The sequence below is a fragment of the Homarus americanus genome, unplaced genomic scaffold (genome assembly GCF_018991925.1).
Source record: "Homarus americanus isolate GMGI-L3 unplaced genomic scaffold, GMGI_Hamer_2.0 scaffold16894, whole genome shotgun sequence".
NCBI lineage: Eukaryota > Metazoa > Arthropoda > Malacostraca > Decapoda > Nephropidae > Homarus > Homarus americanus.
The window spans coordinates 5,308,417-5,328,459 of record NW_024746541.1 but is presented as its reverse complement, the minus strand read 5'-3'; the positions used below and the strand labels follow the sequence as shown (position 1 = coordinate 5,328,459).

General features: G+C 41.0%; 1 protein-coding gene across 1 annotated transcript in view; it reads left to right on the top strand.

Annotated features, from left to right (window-relative positions):
• Window positions 1-20,043, top strand: part of LOC121879297 (ryanodine receptor-like) — a gene marked incomplete at its 5' end in the record, with an annotated part of 109,180 nt that overhangs the window by 77,195 nt on the left and 11,942 nt on the right. The window contains 11 exon segments of the mRNA XM_042385894.1: window positions 855-1,071; window positions 1,253-1,323; window positions 4,489-4,554; window positions 10,224-10,303; window positions 10,486-10,666; window positions 11,581-11,915; window positions 12,080-12,335; window positions 13,199-13,317; window positions 15,727-15,846; window positions 18,612-18,644; window positions 19,340-19,442. Of these exon segments, the coding sequence (XP_042241828.1) occupies window positions 855-1,071; window positions 1,253-1,323; window positions 4,489-4,554; window positions 10,224-10,303; window positions 10,486-10,666; window positions 11,581-11,915; window positions 12,080-12,335; window positions 13,199-13,317; window positions 15,727-15,846; window positions 18,612-18,644; window positions 19,340-19,442 (1,581 nt within the window).

Here is a 20,043-nt window from a genome sequence, read left to right as displayed (position 1 = left end):
GAAAAGCTCTGAAAACCGAAAGTTTTTTGTGGAGCAATTTTTTTTTGGTTACCTGGCCACTGACCCACATCGGGGCCTGGGGGGCGAAAATGTAATAGTAATAATAATTATAATAATAATAATAATGATAATACAGTAATAATAATAATTATTCATAGTAAATAAAATTTTTAATAAAAAATACACAAAAATAAAATAAGAAATACAAGATTGAAAAAAGATCAAAAGTGAGAAACACGACCTAGACCTATGAATTATTAATATTATTATTATTATTATAATTATTATTATTATTATTATATTTTAGCCCCCAGGCCCCAATGTGGGTCAGTGATCTGTGCCCGGGTGGGCTGATCCCTGTAAAAAAAAAAAAAAAAAAAAAAATCATTCTGAAAACCGAAAAATTCCAAAAACCGAAATGCATCTGGTCCCAAGGATTTCGGATAAGGGATTGTCAACCTGTACCATAATAAGATTTGGCCATTATAAATATGAGTGTCATGTGAAGCTAAACAGTCAGAACATCACATAACCTTAATCTTACTTCAATACATGTATACTGTACACACTTGTACAAGATGCTTAGAAAGACTAAAGGATAGAGTAGTTATAAAAATATGTTGGTTAGACCCAAGAAAATATTTCCTTACTGGTAGAGTAGAAGGTTGGTTGGATGATTCACCAACAAGAGCAGTTCTTTATAGTAAGTGTTGAAGAAGCGCGCACACGCCTACAGTTGTGCGTTTAGCTTGGCTTAATATACAATTTCTACATAGGTTTTATTACAAGGATTTGGAATCCAAATAGAAACCCTTTGATTTATATGGTAAGTAAAGTGTTGTCGTATACTGTAGGTGTTCAACACGCTGACTGAGGTGATCCAGGGCCCATGTGTGGGCAACCAGCAGACCCTGGCCCACTCCCGTCTGTGGGACGCCGTCGGGGGCTTCCTCTTCCTCTTCTCCCACATGCAGGACAAGCTCAGTAAGCATTCCTCTCAGGTCGACCTCCTGAAGGAGCTCCTCAACCTGCAGAAGGACATGGTCATCATGATGCTCTCTATGCTGGAGGGTAAGTCGACTTGTGCTGGAGGAGTTCAATGAGGTCAATATATAGAGAAATCTAAACGTCTCCAAGACATTTGCTTATATTTTACACAATGATGTTGTCAATTTCATTAAAGAGGCGAAAGCCAAGATGCATTAGGAGTACTTCTTGTGCAGATAATACTAAAGTGCACTTCACGTGACAGGTAATGTGGTGAACGGCACCATCGGCAAGCAGATGGTGGACACACTGGTGGAGAGCGCCTCCAACGTCGAGGTAAGACATCTTCCTCCCATGTGTTACCTAATGGAGGGGCTGACGGAAGTTCTGTGGGAGGGAGGGAGGGAGGAAGGTTGAGGGAAGGCTAGATGAAACACCTGGAGGAGGGGAGGGGGGAGGATAGAAGAGAGGGATAAGGTAAGCCGGAGAAGAATGAGGCACAACGGGATTATGGCTGATGCAGGAAGAGGATAATTAAGTACAGAGAAAAAAATGGATTAAGAGCGGGAGGAGAGAATTATAATTATGAAAAAAACAACAAGAAAGTTGTGATAACGATCATCTGACAACTCCAGAATATTAGTGTGTAAGTCTGGATCACTTAGACCAATGAGAGAATTTTGGTTCTGTGAAATAGATCACTGGGGAAAGGGTTTGTGTGTGTGTGTGTGTGTGTCATGAAGGAGGGTGTCATACAGTGTGTCATGAAGGAGGTGTCATACAGTGTGTCATGAAGAAGGGTGTCATACAGTGTGTCATGAAGAAGGGTGTCATACATTGTGTCATGAAGGAGGTGTCATACAATGAGTCATGAAGGAGTGTCATACAGTGTGTCATGAAGGAGTGTGTCATACAATTTGTCATGAAGGAGGGTGTCATACAGTGTGTCAGGAAGGAGGGTGTCATATAGTGTGTCATGAAGGAGGGTGTCATATAGTGTCATGAAGGAGGGTGTCATACAATGTGTCATGAAAGAGGGTGTCATAGTATCATGAAGGAGGGTGTCATATAGTGTGTCATGAAGGAGGGTGTCATATAGTGTGTCATGAAGGAGTCACAGACATACAATGAGTCATGAAGGAGTGTCATACAATGTGTCATGAAGGAGTGTGTCATACAATTTGTCATGAAGGAGGGTGTCATACAGTGTGTCATGTCATACAGTGTGTCATGAAGGAGGGTGTCATACAGTGTCATGAAGGAGGGTGTCATACAATGTGTCATGAAAGGGGTGTCATAGTATCATGAAGGAGGGTGTCATATAGTGTCATGAAGGAGGGGTATCATACAGTGTGTCATGAAGGGGGTGTCATAGTGTCATGAAGGAGGGTGTCATATGGTGTGTCATGAAGGAGGGTGTCATATAGTGTCATGAAGGAGGGTGTCATACAGTGTGTCATGAAGGAGGGTGTCATATGGTGTGTCATGAAGGAGGGTGTCATATAGTGTCATGAAGGAGGGGTATCATACAGTGTGTCATGAAGAAGGGCGAGAGATTTTCTTTGTGTTGTGTGGCAAATATAGGTCATATATTTACATCATTATTAAATATGTTTGGTCTCGCCTCTTATGTTCTCTCTATAGAACTGTGTATTTCTAGTGTACCATCTGGTAGGGACTCCCGAATGTGGTATAACGGACTGACGTGGCTTAGAGGCTCATATAGTTTAGTTCTGATATCCAAGAGTCTGCCTTCCGAGGAGATAATGTAACTAACTTCGATTCTGTTTTATCATTTTTGAAAGTTGAAGCGAACAGCACTGACTGTATGGAATGAATATGTCAGTGAAGTATTGTTTTTTTTTAATTTTTCTGTTTTTTCTCCATTTTTTTCTCATTACAAGCAGAAGCATATGAGGTAAGGAGGTTAAATTAAGAGGGGAGGAGGCCGACAACCTCATGGGGAGGTAGAAGGCCAGCCTGTGAGTCATCCGTTACACCCTGAGGGAAGCTCTTGGCTCATCTTATTTACTCATTACTTAACCATTGCTATATGAAAGCTTACTATTAACCAAGAGCTAGATGATGTTGGTAGTGGTTAGGCAGGAGGTGACATCATATGACTGCAGAACCAAGCTGTGTGCAGAACCTCAAAGAATAACTCTTTTATCTACCTCACAACACAGATGATTCTTCGTTTCTTCAATCTTTTCTTGAGGCTCAAGGAAGTGACGTCGTCGCCATCGTTCCTGGTAGGCGACAGTCCCCTCCAATCCCCTCCCCCACAGCGCCTGAGGCTGTGCCGCCCACTGCCGTCACCACCAAAACACACCCACCGCCCTCCTCCCTGCTACACACGCCAGCGAATTTTTAAGACGCACTCGCATATCTTGTCCAAATTCCTATCTTTTGTATTGAGTTCTGTCTAATGTCTCGCCCTTGTGGAAATACCACACTTATTTCATGTGGTGGAGAAAGAAAGTAGGAGGAGCGGCGCAGCGCGGCAGTTGTTGGGTGACAGCGGGCGAGCGGGTCGCGGCCTTAGGAGTGACACCTCGTCAATTTTTGTCTGTTAATATTAATAACTGCAAGAATTCAGCACCTCAATTGACACCTCGGCCATGAGACCCAGTCACGCTTTTCTTTAATCTCCGAGTGCCCCTCTGACCAGTCAGGTGCCTCCCAAGACAGCTTGACCCCTAGCATCACGGAAACTCTCAATCCCCGCTAATATGTCCTGCATCGCATTATGCTTGTTTTATTTTTTAAATGTATTCTCATTTATTAATTATTATCCTCGCATCACTCTTATGGTTATCAGAAATGTACCCCAACACTCCCTGGTGTGACTCCTGGCAGGCCTTGGAGCCTCACACCAGCACACCACCATAGCACCCAGTTTTCCTCTCCCTCAGTCACTCAGCTTTGGCCTTACTTCCTGCTCACCGTGACGCCGTCCCCTAGTTGGCGGCAATAGTACCGTCAGGCGTCGCGCACCAAAGTCCTGGCCATGAAATGGATAACTTTGATACTGCTAGCCATGCCTTTAACCAATATCCAAGAATACTTGGATAAAAGTGAATGGAATAAACTGTGAAAAATGTTTCCGAACATTGTTGAAAGCTTCTTTCAACTTTGTCGATAATTGTGTGTTTTCAGAACTGGTCATTTGGAGTTATTTTCAAGTGGCAGAATTTACTTCGAAACATGTTATTGAGAAATTAAGCTGCGCACGTCCAGCTCTTATGGTGTCGTTTTCACTAAAAACAAACTGGCAGCCATATTGTTATAGATTTATTGTCGTAAGTTAATGCTTTAACCAGCGACATTAATCTTTTGATGATATGCCAACATGTTTCGCCCGTCGACTGCAGATAGTGGAGGTGTCAACTTGTCCGGGACCACCCTGTTTCACCTTTCTTCATAACCACTATATTTTCGCCAGTTTCTGTAAATCTCTTTTTCTTACGTGTTCGTTTTCCATTCTTCTCACAATTCTAGCTGATTCTGAGGTACTTCGATATGTTCCTAAAACTGCGGGACCTCACCAGCTCCACCACCTTCCAGGTTTGTACCTTCCTTCCCCTGTAACTCGCTGGCCTCTCACCACGCGAAGGCAGCCGGGGCAATAAGCTTCTCTAACAGTTTTGCCCTCACATGTATACACCAGTCAACAGCTGCTTGTGAAATATTTGTTGCTTCCATTAGCTGACTTGTGAATCACATGTAACGTACAGTAGCTGCTCGTGAAACTTGTAAAATATCTGCCAGTTGCTTGTGAAACGAACATAACAATCATCCGCTGCTTGTGAAACATACATGACATCCATCAGCTGCTTGTGAAACATACATAACATCCATCAGCTGCTTGTGAAGCATACATAACATCCATCAGTTGCTTGTGAAACATACATAACATCCATCAGCTGCTTGTGAAACATACATAACATCCATCAGTTGCTTGTGAAACTTACATAACATCCATCAGTTGCTTGTGAAACATACATAACATCATCAGCTGCTTGTGAAACATACATAACATCCAACAGATGCTTGTGAAACATACATAACATCATCAGCTGCTTGTGAAACATTCATAACATCCATCAGCTGCTTGTGAAACATACATAACATCCATCAGCTGCTTGTGAAACATACATAACATGCATCAGCTGCGTGTGAAACATACATAACATGCATCAGCTGCTTGTGAAACATACATAACATCCATCAGCCTGCTTGTGAAACATACATAACATCATCAGCTGCTTGTGAAACATACATAACATCCATCAGCTACTTGTGAAACATACATAACATCCATCAGCTGCTTGTGAAGCAAAAATAACATCCATCAGCTGCTTGTGAAACATACATAACATCCATCAGTTGCTTGTGAAACATACATAACATCCATCAGCTGCTTGTGAAACATACATAACATCCATCAGCCTGCTTGTGAAACATACATAACATCATCAGCTGCTTGTGAAACATACATAACATCCATCAGCTGCTTGTGAAACATACATAACATCCATCAGCTGCTTGTGAAACATACATAACATCCATCAGTTGCTTGTGAAACATACATAACATCCATCAGATGCTTGTGAAACATACATAACATCCATCAGCTGCTTGTGAAGCATACATAACATCCATCAGTTGCTTGTGAAACATACATAACATCCATCAGTTGCTTGTGAAACATACATAACATCCATCAGTTGCTTGTAAAACATACATAACATCATCAGCTGCTTGTGAAACATACATAACATCATCAGCTGCTTGTGAAACATACATAACATCCATCAGTTGCTTGTAAAACATACATAACATCCATCAGCTGCTTGTGAAACATACATAACATCCATCAGTTGCTTGTGAAACATACATAACATCCATCAGTTGCTTGTGAAACATACATAACATCCATCAGTTGCTTGTGAAACATACATAACATCATCAGCTGCTTGTGAAACATACATAACATCATCAGCTGCTTGTGAAACATACATAACATCCATCAGTTGCTTGTAAAACATACATAACATCATCAGCTACTTGTGAAACATACATAACATCCATCAGTTGCTTGTGAAACATACATAACATCCATCAGTTGCTTGTGAAACATACATAACATCATCAGCTGCTTGTGAAACATACATAACATCATCAGCTGCTTGTGAAACATACATAACATCCATCAGTTGCTTGTGAAGCATACATAACATCCATCAGTTGCTTGTGAAACATACATAACATCCATCAGTTGCTTGTGAAACATACATAACATCCATCAGTTGCTTGTGAAACATACATAACATCCATCAGTTGCTTGTAAAACATACATAACATCATCAGCTGCTTGTGAAACATACATAACATCCATCAGATGCTTGTGAAACATACATAACATCCATCAGCTGCTTGTAAAACATACATAACATCCATCAGATGCTTGTGAAACATACATAACATCCATCAGTTGCTTGTGAAACATACATAACATCCATCAGCTGCTTGTGAAACATACATAACGTCCATCAGTTGCTTGTGAAACATACATAACATCCATCAGTTGCTTGTAAAACATACATAACATCCATCAGTTGCTTGTGAAACATACATAACATCCATCAGTTGCTTGTGAAACATACATAACATCCATCAGCTGCTTGTGAAACATATATAACATCCATCAGCTGCTTGTGAAGCATACATAACATCCATCAGTTGCTTGTGAAACATACATAACATCCAACAGATGCTTGTGAAACATACATAACATCATCAGCTACTTGTGAAACATACATAACATCCATGAGCTGCTTGTGAAACATTCATAACATCCATCAGCTGCTTGTGAAACATACATAACATGCATCAGCTGCTTGTGAAACATTCATAACATCCATCAGCTGCTTGTGAAATATACATAACATCCATCAGCCTGCTTGTGAAACATACATAACATGCATCAGCTGCTTGTGAAACATTCCTAACATTCATCAGCTGCTTGTGAAATATACATAACATCCATCAGCTGCTTGTGAAACATACATAACATCCATCAGCTGCTTGTGAAACATACATAACATCCATCAGCTGCTTGTGAAACATACATAACATCCATCAGCTGCTTGTGAAACATACATAACATCCCTCAGCTGCTTGTGAAACATTCATAACATCCATCAGCTGCTTGTGAAACATACATAACATCCATCAACAGCTTGTGAAACATACATAACATCCATCAGATGCTTGTGAAACATACATAACATCCATCAGCTGCTTGTGAAATATACATAACATCCATCAGCTGCTTGTGAAACATACATAACATCCATCAGATGCTTGTGAAACATACATAACATCCATCAGCTGCTTGTGAAACATACATAACATCCATCAGCTGCTTGTGAAACATACATAACATCCATCAGATGCTTGTGAAACATACACAACATCCATCAGCTGCTCGTGAAATATACATAACATCCATCAGCTGCTTGTGAAACATACATAACATCCATCAGATGCTTGTGAAACATACATAACATCCATCAGATGCTTGTGAAACATACATAACATCCATCAGCTGCTTGTGAAACATACATAACATCCATCAGCTGCTTGTGAAACATACATAACATCCATCAGATGCTTGTGAAACATACATAACATCCATCAGATGCTTGTGAAACATACATAACATCCATCAGCTGCTTGTGAAACATACACAACATACATCAGCTGCTTGTGAAACATAAACGATGATGAGTTTTGTTTGTTATTTGTAAGGCAAAATAGGTTATGTACATTACTGTGTAATATCGTGAGGGAAAGACCGGTGTTAAGCTTAAGGTTTGCTCTGTGTTTAAGAGACGAGGAGGAGCGTAGGAGGAGGCGGTAGCGTGGTATGTGTTTGTGGTGGTTCCATGACAAAACCCCAACGGACAAAACCCCAACGGGGTTGTCATTTAACAACACTAATCTAACTTAACCTAACCTCACCTAACCTAACCTCACCTAACCTAACCTCACCTAACCTAACCTCACCTAACCTAACCGAAACAAAACATAAAAGTGCTTTATTTTATATTTTATATATGAGACTGGGGTTTTGTCCCTTGGGGTTTTATCCGGTCACCGTTTGTGGTGGGCTGAGGAAACACTCCAGCACCACACCACCCAGCTCCGCCCTCCACTGTGCTGCTCGTCTGTCTTAATGCACGACGATGATGCTCGCTCTACTCTGCTCTACTTCAGAGTTCTCATACCTTCTCGGCATATAAAAATGCATGATATTTTGTGTAGACCTGCAAAAAATTAATTAAACTCTTAGTCTTTTTTTTTAATTCGTATTTGTAAGGTTAGCTACATTGTTATCTTTCACTAGTAAAGGATTGAACCTTTGTGTTGCGTGTGAAGATTTGTAATTCTCATAAGAATGCTGTAGAACTGCGCCGTCTTCTTCAATTTATTGATCTATATATTTATTTGCCTTCTGTGTAGTTGATTTTGAAAGAAAGTATTAAGTGGCGACAAAGCCAGCACAGGTCTCGCTAGTTCTTGTGAAAAACAGTAACGTTGTGCCTCACTCTACGCTGCAATTAGTTGTGACTGATGCTGTAATTAGTTGTGAGTGACGCTGTAATTAGTTGTGATTGGCTAAACTTTTTTTAATTACTTAAGAAGAGCGAGGTAAGGTGAGTACTGTAGAGAGCTATCCAATGAATACTGTGTGAGTGAGTCGACTAAGTGTGTGAACCTTCACTAACTGTGTCAGGAGAACTGAGACCCCCTGACTATGTTCTCATGAAAATTAGGATTTACCTAGACTAAGTTTCCAGAAAAACTACATTAGGACCTCCTTAGACTTGTTCTGAGTAAAAATAAGAACTTTCCCTGACACGGTGTTCTCAAGAGGACGTTTGAGTATATTAATCAGTGTCCCAGCAGTTACATGGACTGAAGGAGAGTCACAGGGGAACATCGTGGACAGGAAACTCAACGACAGTCATTATAAGGTTTTGGAGACTCCCCAAAACTACCAACTGGACTCTAGTTTGTTAAAAAGATTCTCATTTTAATAACAACTATGTGCTTTAGAGACTTCATTTTATTCTAATGTCAGATTTAAGTGTTACGCGACAAGATACTCTAATCTATCGTTTATTATTTGTTTCATCAATTTGCTACAGTAAATCTTGTCAAAACTTATCGCATCTAATTATATTTTTATCATTTATAAATTGTTTATAAATTTTCTACTTATGGTTCGATTTGTTAAGAAGTTTAGGGTATACAAAAACAATACTGACAAACGTGCTGAGTCACAACTATCAGTATGTGTTGATGGGCGATGACTGAATACAAGGACATGGTCAGGTGACTCTTACTTCAAGAGGGTCTCCGGTAACACGGGTATGTAAATAAGGTGAGGGTGACGGGCTATCTGTATAGGTATACATGAGTAGAGAGCCAGAGTTATCGTTTTCTGAGTAAGTGCTGGAGTTCAAGATCATGATTACAGTTATCTTAGCTGTTGCTGGGGAACTGTTATGATTATCTTAACTGTTGCTGGGGAACTGATATGATTATCCTAACTGTTGTTAGGGAACTGTTATGATTATCCTAACTGTTGTTAGGGAACTGTTATGATTATCCTAACTGTTGTTAGGAAACTGTTATGATTATCCTAACTGTTGTTAGGGAACTGTTATGATTATCCTAACTGTTGCTGGGGAACTGTTATGATTATCTTAGCTGTTGCTAGGGAACTGTTATGAATATCTTAGCTGTTGCTGGGGAATTTTTATGATTATCTTAGCTGTTGCTGGGGAACTGTTATGATCATCTTAGCTGTTGCTAGGGAACTGTTATGAATATCTTAGCTGTTGCTGGGGAATTTTTATGATTATCTTAGCTGTTGCTGGGGAACTGTAATTGTCATCTTAACAGGTGTAAGATTATAGGAACATGGTCATAGTTATCTCAGTAGGATCAGAAGTATGAGTAGGAAGTGAGGAGGAGGAGGAGGAGGAGGAGGAGGCAACACACCAAAATAGGGAGGTGGTCCTCATATTGACAAGACACAGTAGCAGGAAGTACCGTAGAGAACAATACAGGGTCATGTAAGCAGTGACAGAACAACACAGCACTACAGTAGTGTCGTCTCCCCACGTACTAACGCCAGCACCCATCTCCCACCCTAACAGGAGTTGGACATGAACAAGGACGGAACAGTTACTCCAGCGGAGTTTAAGGAAAAGATGGAACAGCAGAAAAACTACACCACGTGAGTTTGCTTCTGGTTGTCTCGTATTCTGGAAGAGAAATGGCGCCTCGTAGCACTCCCATTGACATATTGTAAAACAAAAAAAAACAAAAAACGCGCTAAGAGAGTGAGTAATACACAGTAGTATAGCCTATTAGGTTTTTAAAGAGTGCCGATATATTTTTGTTGATTGTTTATTTCAGAGAGGAAATCAACTTCCTGTTGATGTGTTGTGACTGTAACCACGACGGCAAGATTGACTACGTGGAGTTTACTGAGCGCTTCCACAACCCAGCCAAGGAGATCGGCTTCAACCTGGCAGTGCTGCTCACCAACTTGTCCGAGCACATGCCCAACGACCCACGTCTCGCTAGGTTCCTTGAGGTGCGGCCGTGTTGACCTTGTAACCTCTGTGTCCTCTCTTAAGAATTTAATATTTAATGAAATTATTATTATTTTTTTAATTCTTTGAACTTAATATTTATTATAGACGAGCTGGGGAACCCGGAGTTACTCGAGTTTGTTTTTGATGGCCAGCTCATTGCCTCTGTCCGTGACTACCAGCTACACTACATCCACTCTATCCCCCTTTTCCAATACACTATCAAGGAGCAAATCTCCCCCCCACCTCCTCAGTTTAGACATGATCTTAGTGAGAAGGAGGAGGTTCCTCCTTCGGAGTGCATCGCAAAATTTCAGCTGCCTATCTTCAAAACTGTAGCTGAAGTTCGTGAACACACACACATACTGTCCTATATATATATATATATATATATATATATATATATATATATATATATATATATATATATATATATATATATATATATATATATATATATATATATATATACTAAAAGGACATGAGGACTTGTCTATCTGTGAGTCTTACTGTCTGCTCCAACCATAGCTCCAATACGGAAGCAGTTAGACATCTGAAACTTTACACGTGATATTTCAAGGTTGTGCACCATGGCATTACTCTTGACCACGGACCCCCGGGTGGTCCGGGCAAGTACTAAGATATCATCACGGTAATTGGGGGGGGGGAGACAAGCTGTCAGGGAGGACAAGCTGTGATAGTCAAGGTTATACAGTACACACGTAAAGCGTGTGAAGCTGGGCAAAGGTGCGCGTGATCCAAGTATATGCTGATATATATATATATATATATATATATATATATATATATATATATATATATATATATATATGTGTGTGTATATATATTTATATATATATATATAAAGAGAGAAAGAGAACCTGGTTTGACCTGTTTATGTTCTTCTATATTTCAGACAGCGGGTTCAGTCCTCAATTACTTCGAACCATTCCTGGGTCGTATTGAAATCTTAGGCAGCTCTAAACGTATCGAACGAGTGTACTTTGAAATCAAGGAAGAAAACATTGACCAATGGGAGAAACCTCAGATTAAAGAGTCCAAGCGAGGCTTCTTCTACGCCATCGTGACAGAGGGCGACAAGGAAAAATTGGAGGCCTTCGTTAACTTCTGTGAGGACGCCATCTTTGAGATGCAGCACGCGGCGGCGCTCATGGAGGAGGAGGACGACGCACTGGCCAAGAAGATCGACGCCGATGCCCTCAAGTACCTGAGTGAAGACGAGGAGGAAAAGTGAGCCCACACACTTCCTGTTTGGCTCACAAAGAGTGTTTGCACTTTGTTAGGATAATATATAATTTTGTTAATTCTGGTTGTTGTTTAATTAATCAAGGAGTTTGTAAACTTTTCTGCACCTACAATTCTCTCCCACTTCAACGTATATCAATCACTGGCAGGACGGGCATGGACCTGATAAAAGCAAAGATCGGAGGCGTGAAGGACCATATGCTGGAGACACTATCTGTGTTGGCTCCATCTAACTTGAAGAGGAAGATAAAAGAGATCAAACAGATGACTCCCGCTGAACTGGCCGTCGGTTTCTGTCGTCTGCTGTTCCTGATGATGTATCACAGCGTCTTCGGCATCTTCTACATGTCTCGCAAGGTGTGGGGCGCCATCATGAGCCTCATGCAAGGACCGCCCGTCGAGCAGGTAGGCAGACACTCTTGCTGCCTTGTGGTGCGGACTCATAACCTCTGTCTCAACCTTATCATCTTCCTGTGATAGTGGAAGCATCTTTCATAGTTAAATATTAGTCGTATATGGATATATGTTTTTCATTGGTTTTCTCTTATCTGTGTGAATATTGACGTTTTTAATAATATATCATACTATGTGGATACCTGGCTTCTCCAGGACGGAGGGACAGGAGATCCCCGAGGCCACCCGCACCACTACCAAATTTTAATTATCTATCTTCAAAACTGTGGAAATGCATGGTAAACATACAGCCACCACAAAAAGATACCCACACACACACACACACTGTAAAATATATATATATATATATATATATATATATATATATATATATATATATATATATATATATATATATATATATAAAAACTATACAGGATGTCCCATGTACAGTATATCTCTTATATGCATTTATTTGTGTAATAAAGGTTGTTAATGAAAACCATAAGTTTATTAAATCACATTGAAGTACAAACATACATTGAAGTACAAACATGGGAGTTTTATTTTAATGTTCTCTAAACAGTTTATTGCAAGTCTAATTGTTATAAATTTTATTACTTACATGTTATCCATTACAATTGATGCACTCCCTGCAGCGTACCAGAACACTGTTCATCACTGTGTGTCATGTTGGTTAGCAGTGATGCCTTCAGTTTAGATGACTGTGTTTCAGTATACAGTACTGTACTCGTATATCACTCGGCTGTGTATCTCATATTAGTACAGTAGTAACTCACAGAGTGAGGATGAAGGCGGAGCACCTAACTCACCTGACATATACCTAGATGTTACTTTATGTACTCTTACTCCAGGCTGAGGCGAAGCAACAGAAGTCTGGCCCGCTGGTGCCTTTATCCGTCCCAGCGTTACCGGGTGTCATGGAAGGAGAGCCGCCACCACCTCCATCAGAAATTAAGCCTGAGGGAGAACAGTAAGTTGATGTTACTGAAGTACATATAATCCACAAAGGTACAATGTAAGTCATAATAGCTAAAGTTCTTAAAGAAATTTACCTCCGATATGGTTTAGTGGTAAATAGAAGTTAAAATTATTAGCAGGACCGAACACAGGAGTAGGTGATTGTCTTGTTCGTGTAGTCTGTCTGGTGTTTGGGAACTGACAGTGAAGTTAGCGCTGGAAGAGGCTAATTACCGGTATTTAAGTGTTGGTTTTCTTGGTTAAAACCACAACCATAATTACATATGTTGTGGCCTCATGGTAGATAGTATGTTGTGGCCTCATGGTAGATGTGCGTTGTGACCTCAGGGTAGATGTGTGTGTTGTGGCCTCATGGTAGATGTGTGTTGAGGCCTTATGGTAGATGTATGTGTTGTGGCCTCATGGTAGATGTATGTGTTGTGGCCTCATGGTAGATGTGTGTTGTGGCCTCATGGTAGATGTGTGTTGTGGCCTCAAGGTAGATATGTGTTGTAGCCTCAGGGTAGATATCTGTTGTGTCCTCATGAGAGATGTGTGTTGTGGCCTCAAGGAAGGTGTGTGTTGTGGCCTCATGGTAGATGTATGTGTTGTGGCCTCATGGTAGATGTGTGTTGTGGCCTCATGGTAGATGTATGTGTGGCCTCATGGTAGATGTGTGTTGTGGCCTCAAGGTAGATATGTGTTGTGGCCTCAGGGTAGATGTCTGTTGTGTCCTCATGAGAGATGTGTGTTGTGGCCTCAAGGAAGGTGTGTGTTGTGGCCTCATGGTAGATGTATGTGTTGTGGCCTCATGGTAGATGTGTGTTGTGGTCTCATGGTAGATGTATGTGTTGTGGCCTCAAGGTAGATGTGTGTTGTGGCCTCAAGGTAGATATGTGTTGTGGCCTCAGGGTAGATGTCTGTTGTGTCCTCATGAGATGTGTGTTGTGGCCTCAAGGGTGTGTGTTGTGGCCTCAAGGAAGGTGTGTGTTGTGGCCTCAAGGAAGATGTGTGTTCTGGCCTCATGGTAGAGTGTGTTGTGGCCTCAAGGAAGGTGTGTGTTGTGGCCTCATGGTAGATGTGTGTTGTGGGCTCAAGGAAGGTGTGTGTTGTGGCCTCAAGGAAGGTGTGTGTTCTGACCTCATGGTGGAAGTGCGTTGTGGCCTCAAGGAAGGTGTATGTTGTGGCCTCATGGTAGAAGTTTGTTGTGGCCTCAAGGAAGGTGTGTGTTGTGGCCTCAAGGAAGGTGTGTGTTGTGGCCTCATGGTAGATGTGTGTTGTGGCCTCAAGGAAGGTGTGTGTTCTGACCTCATGGTAGAAGTGTGTTGTGGCCTCAAGGAAGGTGTGTGTTGTGGCCTCAAGGAAGGTGTGTGTTCTGACCTCATGGTGGAAGTGCGTTGTGGCCTCAAGGAAGGTGTATGTTGTGGCCTCATGGTAGAAGTTTGTTGTGGCCTCAAGGAAGGTGTGTGTTGTGGCCTCAAGGAAGGTGTGTGTTGTGGCCTCATGGTAGATGTGTGTGTTGTAGAAGGCAGAACAATCGTGGCCTCTTGAGTAGGTCTCCAGGTAAGTGAAGGGATTGTCACCTGCCTCACACAACGAAATAACACGTGTTTAGAGGTACAGTACAACAAGACCTCCACTACTTACCGGCATTTTAAAACATCATTGATATTCTTAAGGAGTAAGAAAAAAAAGAACAAATTCACCAGATTTTTATTTCGTATAACTGGTAGACGAATTCCTATATGAGATAATTTACATATTGATAATTGAATCTCTATTAGGTAGTGGGATATATACTATTGGTAGTTATTGAGCTTTGTTCTTAACCCGATGATAGCTACGAGGATCTTGTCAGTGGAAGCACTCAGGGGGTTAAAAGGTAGTAAATACAGGTAAATACAATGACTTATTTATTCTCCATTAAGGTACCTATTACCCATAACAGTTTCTGTACCATCAGCGTGGAAAATAGTAATAGACTGAAAAATTGTTTGTGTGAAGGCTATATGGAACAGTATTATGGAACATAATCAAACTTTCATACCTTGGCTTTCGAGAACTAGTGATAACGTGCCACACAATCTGGAGTATTGTCAACACCTACGAGGTAACTCGCCCTTGTGCTTTACTCAATGTTGTTCACCTCTACATAGTTATCTTCTAACACTCTCACTATACTTCTGGTTAAACCAATGGCTTGCCACCTTTGTAAAATGTTGTCATTCAGTCGTGCATCAAGAACAGGTCTCCCATGCACTGTACTTCTTTTTTCCTGTTCCATGTTCAGTTAATTTTCATTATTTTAGCCACATAAAATTACTAACTAAACCCAAGATACTCGGGTTTACCTTAAGTAGTGTTGAGGTTAAAGTGTTGCTTACTTCACTCAACCTCATCACGTACCACTGTCTCTTTCCAGACTCTCGCTGGAGGCCAAGCCAGAAGACACCTTGGATGAGGAGAAGATGAAGCCCATGCTGGATGCTCTGGCCGAACTCAAGGACGACATCACCCCAGAGCAGGCCATTGCTGCTGTCAAGTAGGTGGCCGAGAGGCTCTATGTTGCCATTCGTAGGAGCCAACACGTCCGTCTTGTCTGTACCTATGAGTTGTGCACCGTTATAGTAGACAGGTGTACTGTAGAAACTTTTTTTTTCAGCTTTTCATATTACTGTCCGTGCTGGGATCCTCAGCTTATTGGCTGCAAAGATATTTTATAATGCTTTTGATCTGTGTTGTTGTGTTGGTTGTAGGTAGTTTACTGTATACTGCTGTCTACTGCCCTGTACTTCATGTCTTTCACTGTATAATGATGAACAGAGAAGAGACTCCACTGCTATTACGTAACTGAAAGTTTATGATAGATGAGTCACGTCTAATGTTCAGGTCATTAATTGGTGGACGAGGATAATGTTTATGTTTACTGCGTCACATGACGAGAGAAGGAGGGACGAGACTTAAGTGATGATACATTGTTGGAAGATGAGAGAATTTTATTTGTGTGAATGTTGTCTGACTGAAGGAAAAACGAGAAATTAAGGAAAAAAAATAATGAAAGGGGTTAATAGACAAGTGAATAAGAAACATACTGACAGGTTAAATGGAACTGAGGCCACGGTAGGACGCCACCCTCCGGGAGGCTCCACATTGTCTCACTGTAGTGCATTAAGGTAGACCACATTTTGGGTTTTGTCATTAGGAGCAAGTATGTACAGATTTTTGCCAGTTCCCACTCTGGAGCATCCAACATATAACTGTCCATGAGAGAAGCAAGGAAACACCAGGTTTAGGCCAACCATCTTTAGGGACTGTCCCTGGCTTTTGTAGATGGTCATGGCAAAGCCCACTTTAAACGGGAACTGAAGTCGCTTGAACTCAAATGGCAGGTTAGTGGTGATGAGGTGGTATCCTTGGTATAAAAACGGCCTCTCCTTTAGCTTTTCCTGTCAGTATTGTAGCTTCCAGTACATGTGGCATCATGTTCTTCACCACCAGTCTTGTGCCATTGCAGAGGATTGGTGGTTCAAGATTTCTTAAGAGCATTATAGGAGTTCCAATCTTGAGAGTGAGGTGGTGAGGAGGCATTCCAGCGAGCTCCAAAGAATTAAGGAATTCTGCAGGGTACTGGACTGCTTGGTCCTGGTCGATTACTATATCAACAGATTTGAATGAGGTCTCACTGCCTGGAAGCTGTCCTGAGCAGAGTCATGTTGATTTCAGCCACTGTTTCATTCTTTGGTGCCAGAATTGCGCGTTCACGCAGCCATTTGTGATCCTTGTAGTGGTGGATAATGTTTGGGTAGACCATGTTAGTGAGCTCAGTTGAGGACTTTACAACATTTCCCCATCCTTGAGGAATGATTATTTGTCCTTCTGAATCAACAGGGAAAGTTCCATTCCCAATCTGTAATAGAAGGTTTGCAAACCGTCCAGCATCCTGATTCTCCTTGTAGATGTACTCTCATATTTGTGGGTAGGGTGAGTGTCTGAACACTTCTCCAAAGGTATGATGCCTTGAGGCACGCATTCAGTTCATCAGCTGGAGTGCTTCAAGGAATGACAGGTAGGGTCTGGCGAAAGTCTCCAGCAATGACCATTGTAATGCCACCCATGAGCTGGTCTTTTTCTCTTATGTCTTGCAAGGTCCTGTCCAATGCTTCAAACGCTAACTTGTGAGACATAGTGCATTCATCCCAGACTATGAGGCTGGATTTTTCTAAGAGTTTTGCCTTTGCCGATCCTTTTTTGATGTTGCACACTGGATTCTCATTGTGAGCGAGGTTGAGAGGCAGTTTAAAAGTTGAGTGTGCAGTATGTCCTCCTTCTAGTAGTGTTGCAGCAATGCCTGAGGATACCACAGCAAGAGCAATTTTCCCCTGATGACGTACTTTGGCCAACAGAAGGTTGATCAGGAATGTTTTTCCTGGCCCGCCAGGTGCATCGAGAAAGATCATACCTCCCTGCTCCGCTTGTATCGCTTGCAAGATCTGTTCATAAGCATTCGCTTGATCAGGCACCAGGTGAGGCTCATTTTCTTCAAGAAAATTCACCAGAACTTCAACTGAGTAGTCTGTCTTTCTAAGCAACTCCCTGTTTGCAACTACTGTTCAGTCCCCAAAACTTCTTCTTCCATCAATAGTTCATTAACGGTGTATGTAAGTTCCACTTCAACGGTACAGCAAAGTATATTTTTTTAGCATTAAACTGTTATTATTTTATTTTCTAATCATTACTACATATAACACCACCCATCATCGCTACATATAATATCCATCATCACTACAGATCGGTAAAGTAGTTTCCGAGATTCTCGTGCGGACATACATACAAACAAACAAACACAGACATACTTCTTTGTTATATATATATATATATATATATATATATATATATATATATATATATATATATATATATATATATATATATATATATATATATATATATATATATATATATATTATTTATTTAATTATTTATTTATTTTTTATTTTTTTAACTTTACCAGATGGTTGAGTCACTGCACTTTGTTGATAATATTGTAGCGAGGCACTGAAGCGTGTTGATAACGTTGCAGTGTCTCTGCTTTGTTGACAATGATGCAGTGAGTTACTATAGCCGCAATATGTTCACTACTTGTGATGTGTTGGTTTGGATGTTGAGTAAGCGATGTGTAGATTAACCTTGACACCCGCTTCTAGTAGTGACTCGCTTATGTAGTGCTTCATGACTCATGCTACTGCTGCTGCTGTTTGTTTCACAAGGTCACTAATGTATCCTGATTTTTCTTTGCTGTTGCCTCAGGACTGCAGGAGACGCCGGGGAATTAGACTATGCGTTAGTACATGTTTATTTTACATACATTACCCAACTCCAGTTCCTGTAACAGCATGTCTTCCCCCGCTGTTTACTTTTGTCAGTGTATCTGTATATGTCTTACTCCCGCGTTCGTTGGTTGATTTCTCAGCTGCCTGCATGTTGAGGCTGAGGGTTCATGGTGTTCAAGATATGCTTTTGTTTACTGATGTTTTAACTACAATTACCAACGCCCCGGCATCTAACACCGTAAGTAAAAATTTTCCTCCAAGGTGTGAGTAAGATATTTCATAATTTGAAATTGAAACACAAACAAGACGAAACTGTGTTAAAATCATACATCCCTCCTTATATACTAAATATTTAAACCCCTATAATTACTTGAACATAATGGGCTGTTACAATTTTAAAGACAGAATATTTCCCCCACACTAATACTGGACGGAGTGTCACTGTTTGCAGAGGTAAGTGACTGAGGCAGTGAGTTCCTGTACCTTTACGCACCAGTCAGTGGTCGCCTCGTCACTGGCTCAAGTTGAGCTGTCTCTATCAGTAAACCACATTCATGATGTATATGTTAATACTATATAGCGATTTCTTTTTTTCTTATCTTCACTGCCTAAGTAGTAAGTACTCTGAGAAATGGTTTGTTGTGATGAGTCATGACACAGAGGAAGAGGAGCGGCTGATACTAACCATGTGTTTGACCACCACAGAGCTGCTGAGAAGAAGGCCGTGGAGGCTGCCCAGCAGGAGGCCATGGCGGAGGCCGAGGTGCAGCCTTCAGCCGCCGCTGCTGAACCTCCCCCAGTTGCCCAGGTGAGGTGACCTGACCACCACCTCCTTTGGATCAGTAGTTACTGTTATAATATAGGCTCATTACTATGGCTTTCAGAAACTTTAAATATCGAACAACCTTTATAAGTAGAGTCAGAGACCATTTGCATTTTTTATCGTTTATGGATCAGTTGAAGATTAGTCTCACGTAGCGTCATGATGGTAAAACTATAGGTGGGATAGCCTAGGGGGATAGTTTCGTGTGGCTACTTAGGTCCACCGTCACCACTTACTGTGGCGACTTTTCCGGTAAGTTATTATATAAAAAAGAGACATGCTTCCTTATTATTAAGTCAGAAAACAGTAGCACCATTGTGTGCAATACCTTCCTGACTGTGGTTCAATTTTTGCTGTGTGAGGGAACATTGCCATACATTAATTAGCTTAACATGAATCTCTAAAGCATGACATGAATTCTGAAAGTTGTCATAATCAGATGAGCTGGACGAAGCGATCCAAGAGTAATGACAACTTTGTATAGAAGTGTTAGCCCGAAGAATGCCAGAAGTATAAATTCACAGCTTCCATTTAGATTGGACCTTATTCCATGTGTCACTTCAGAAAAGAGTTTATGCAATATAAA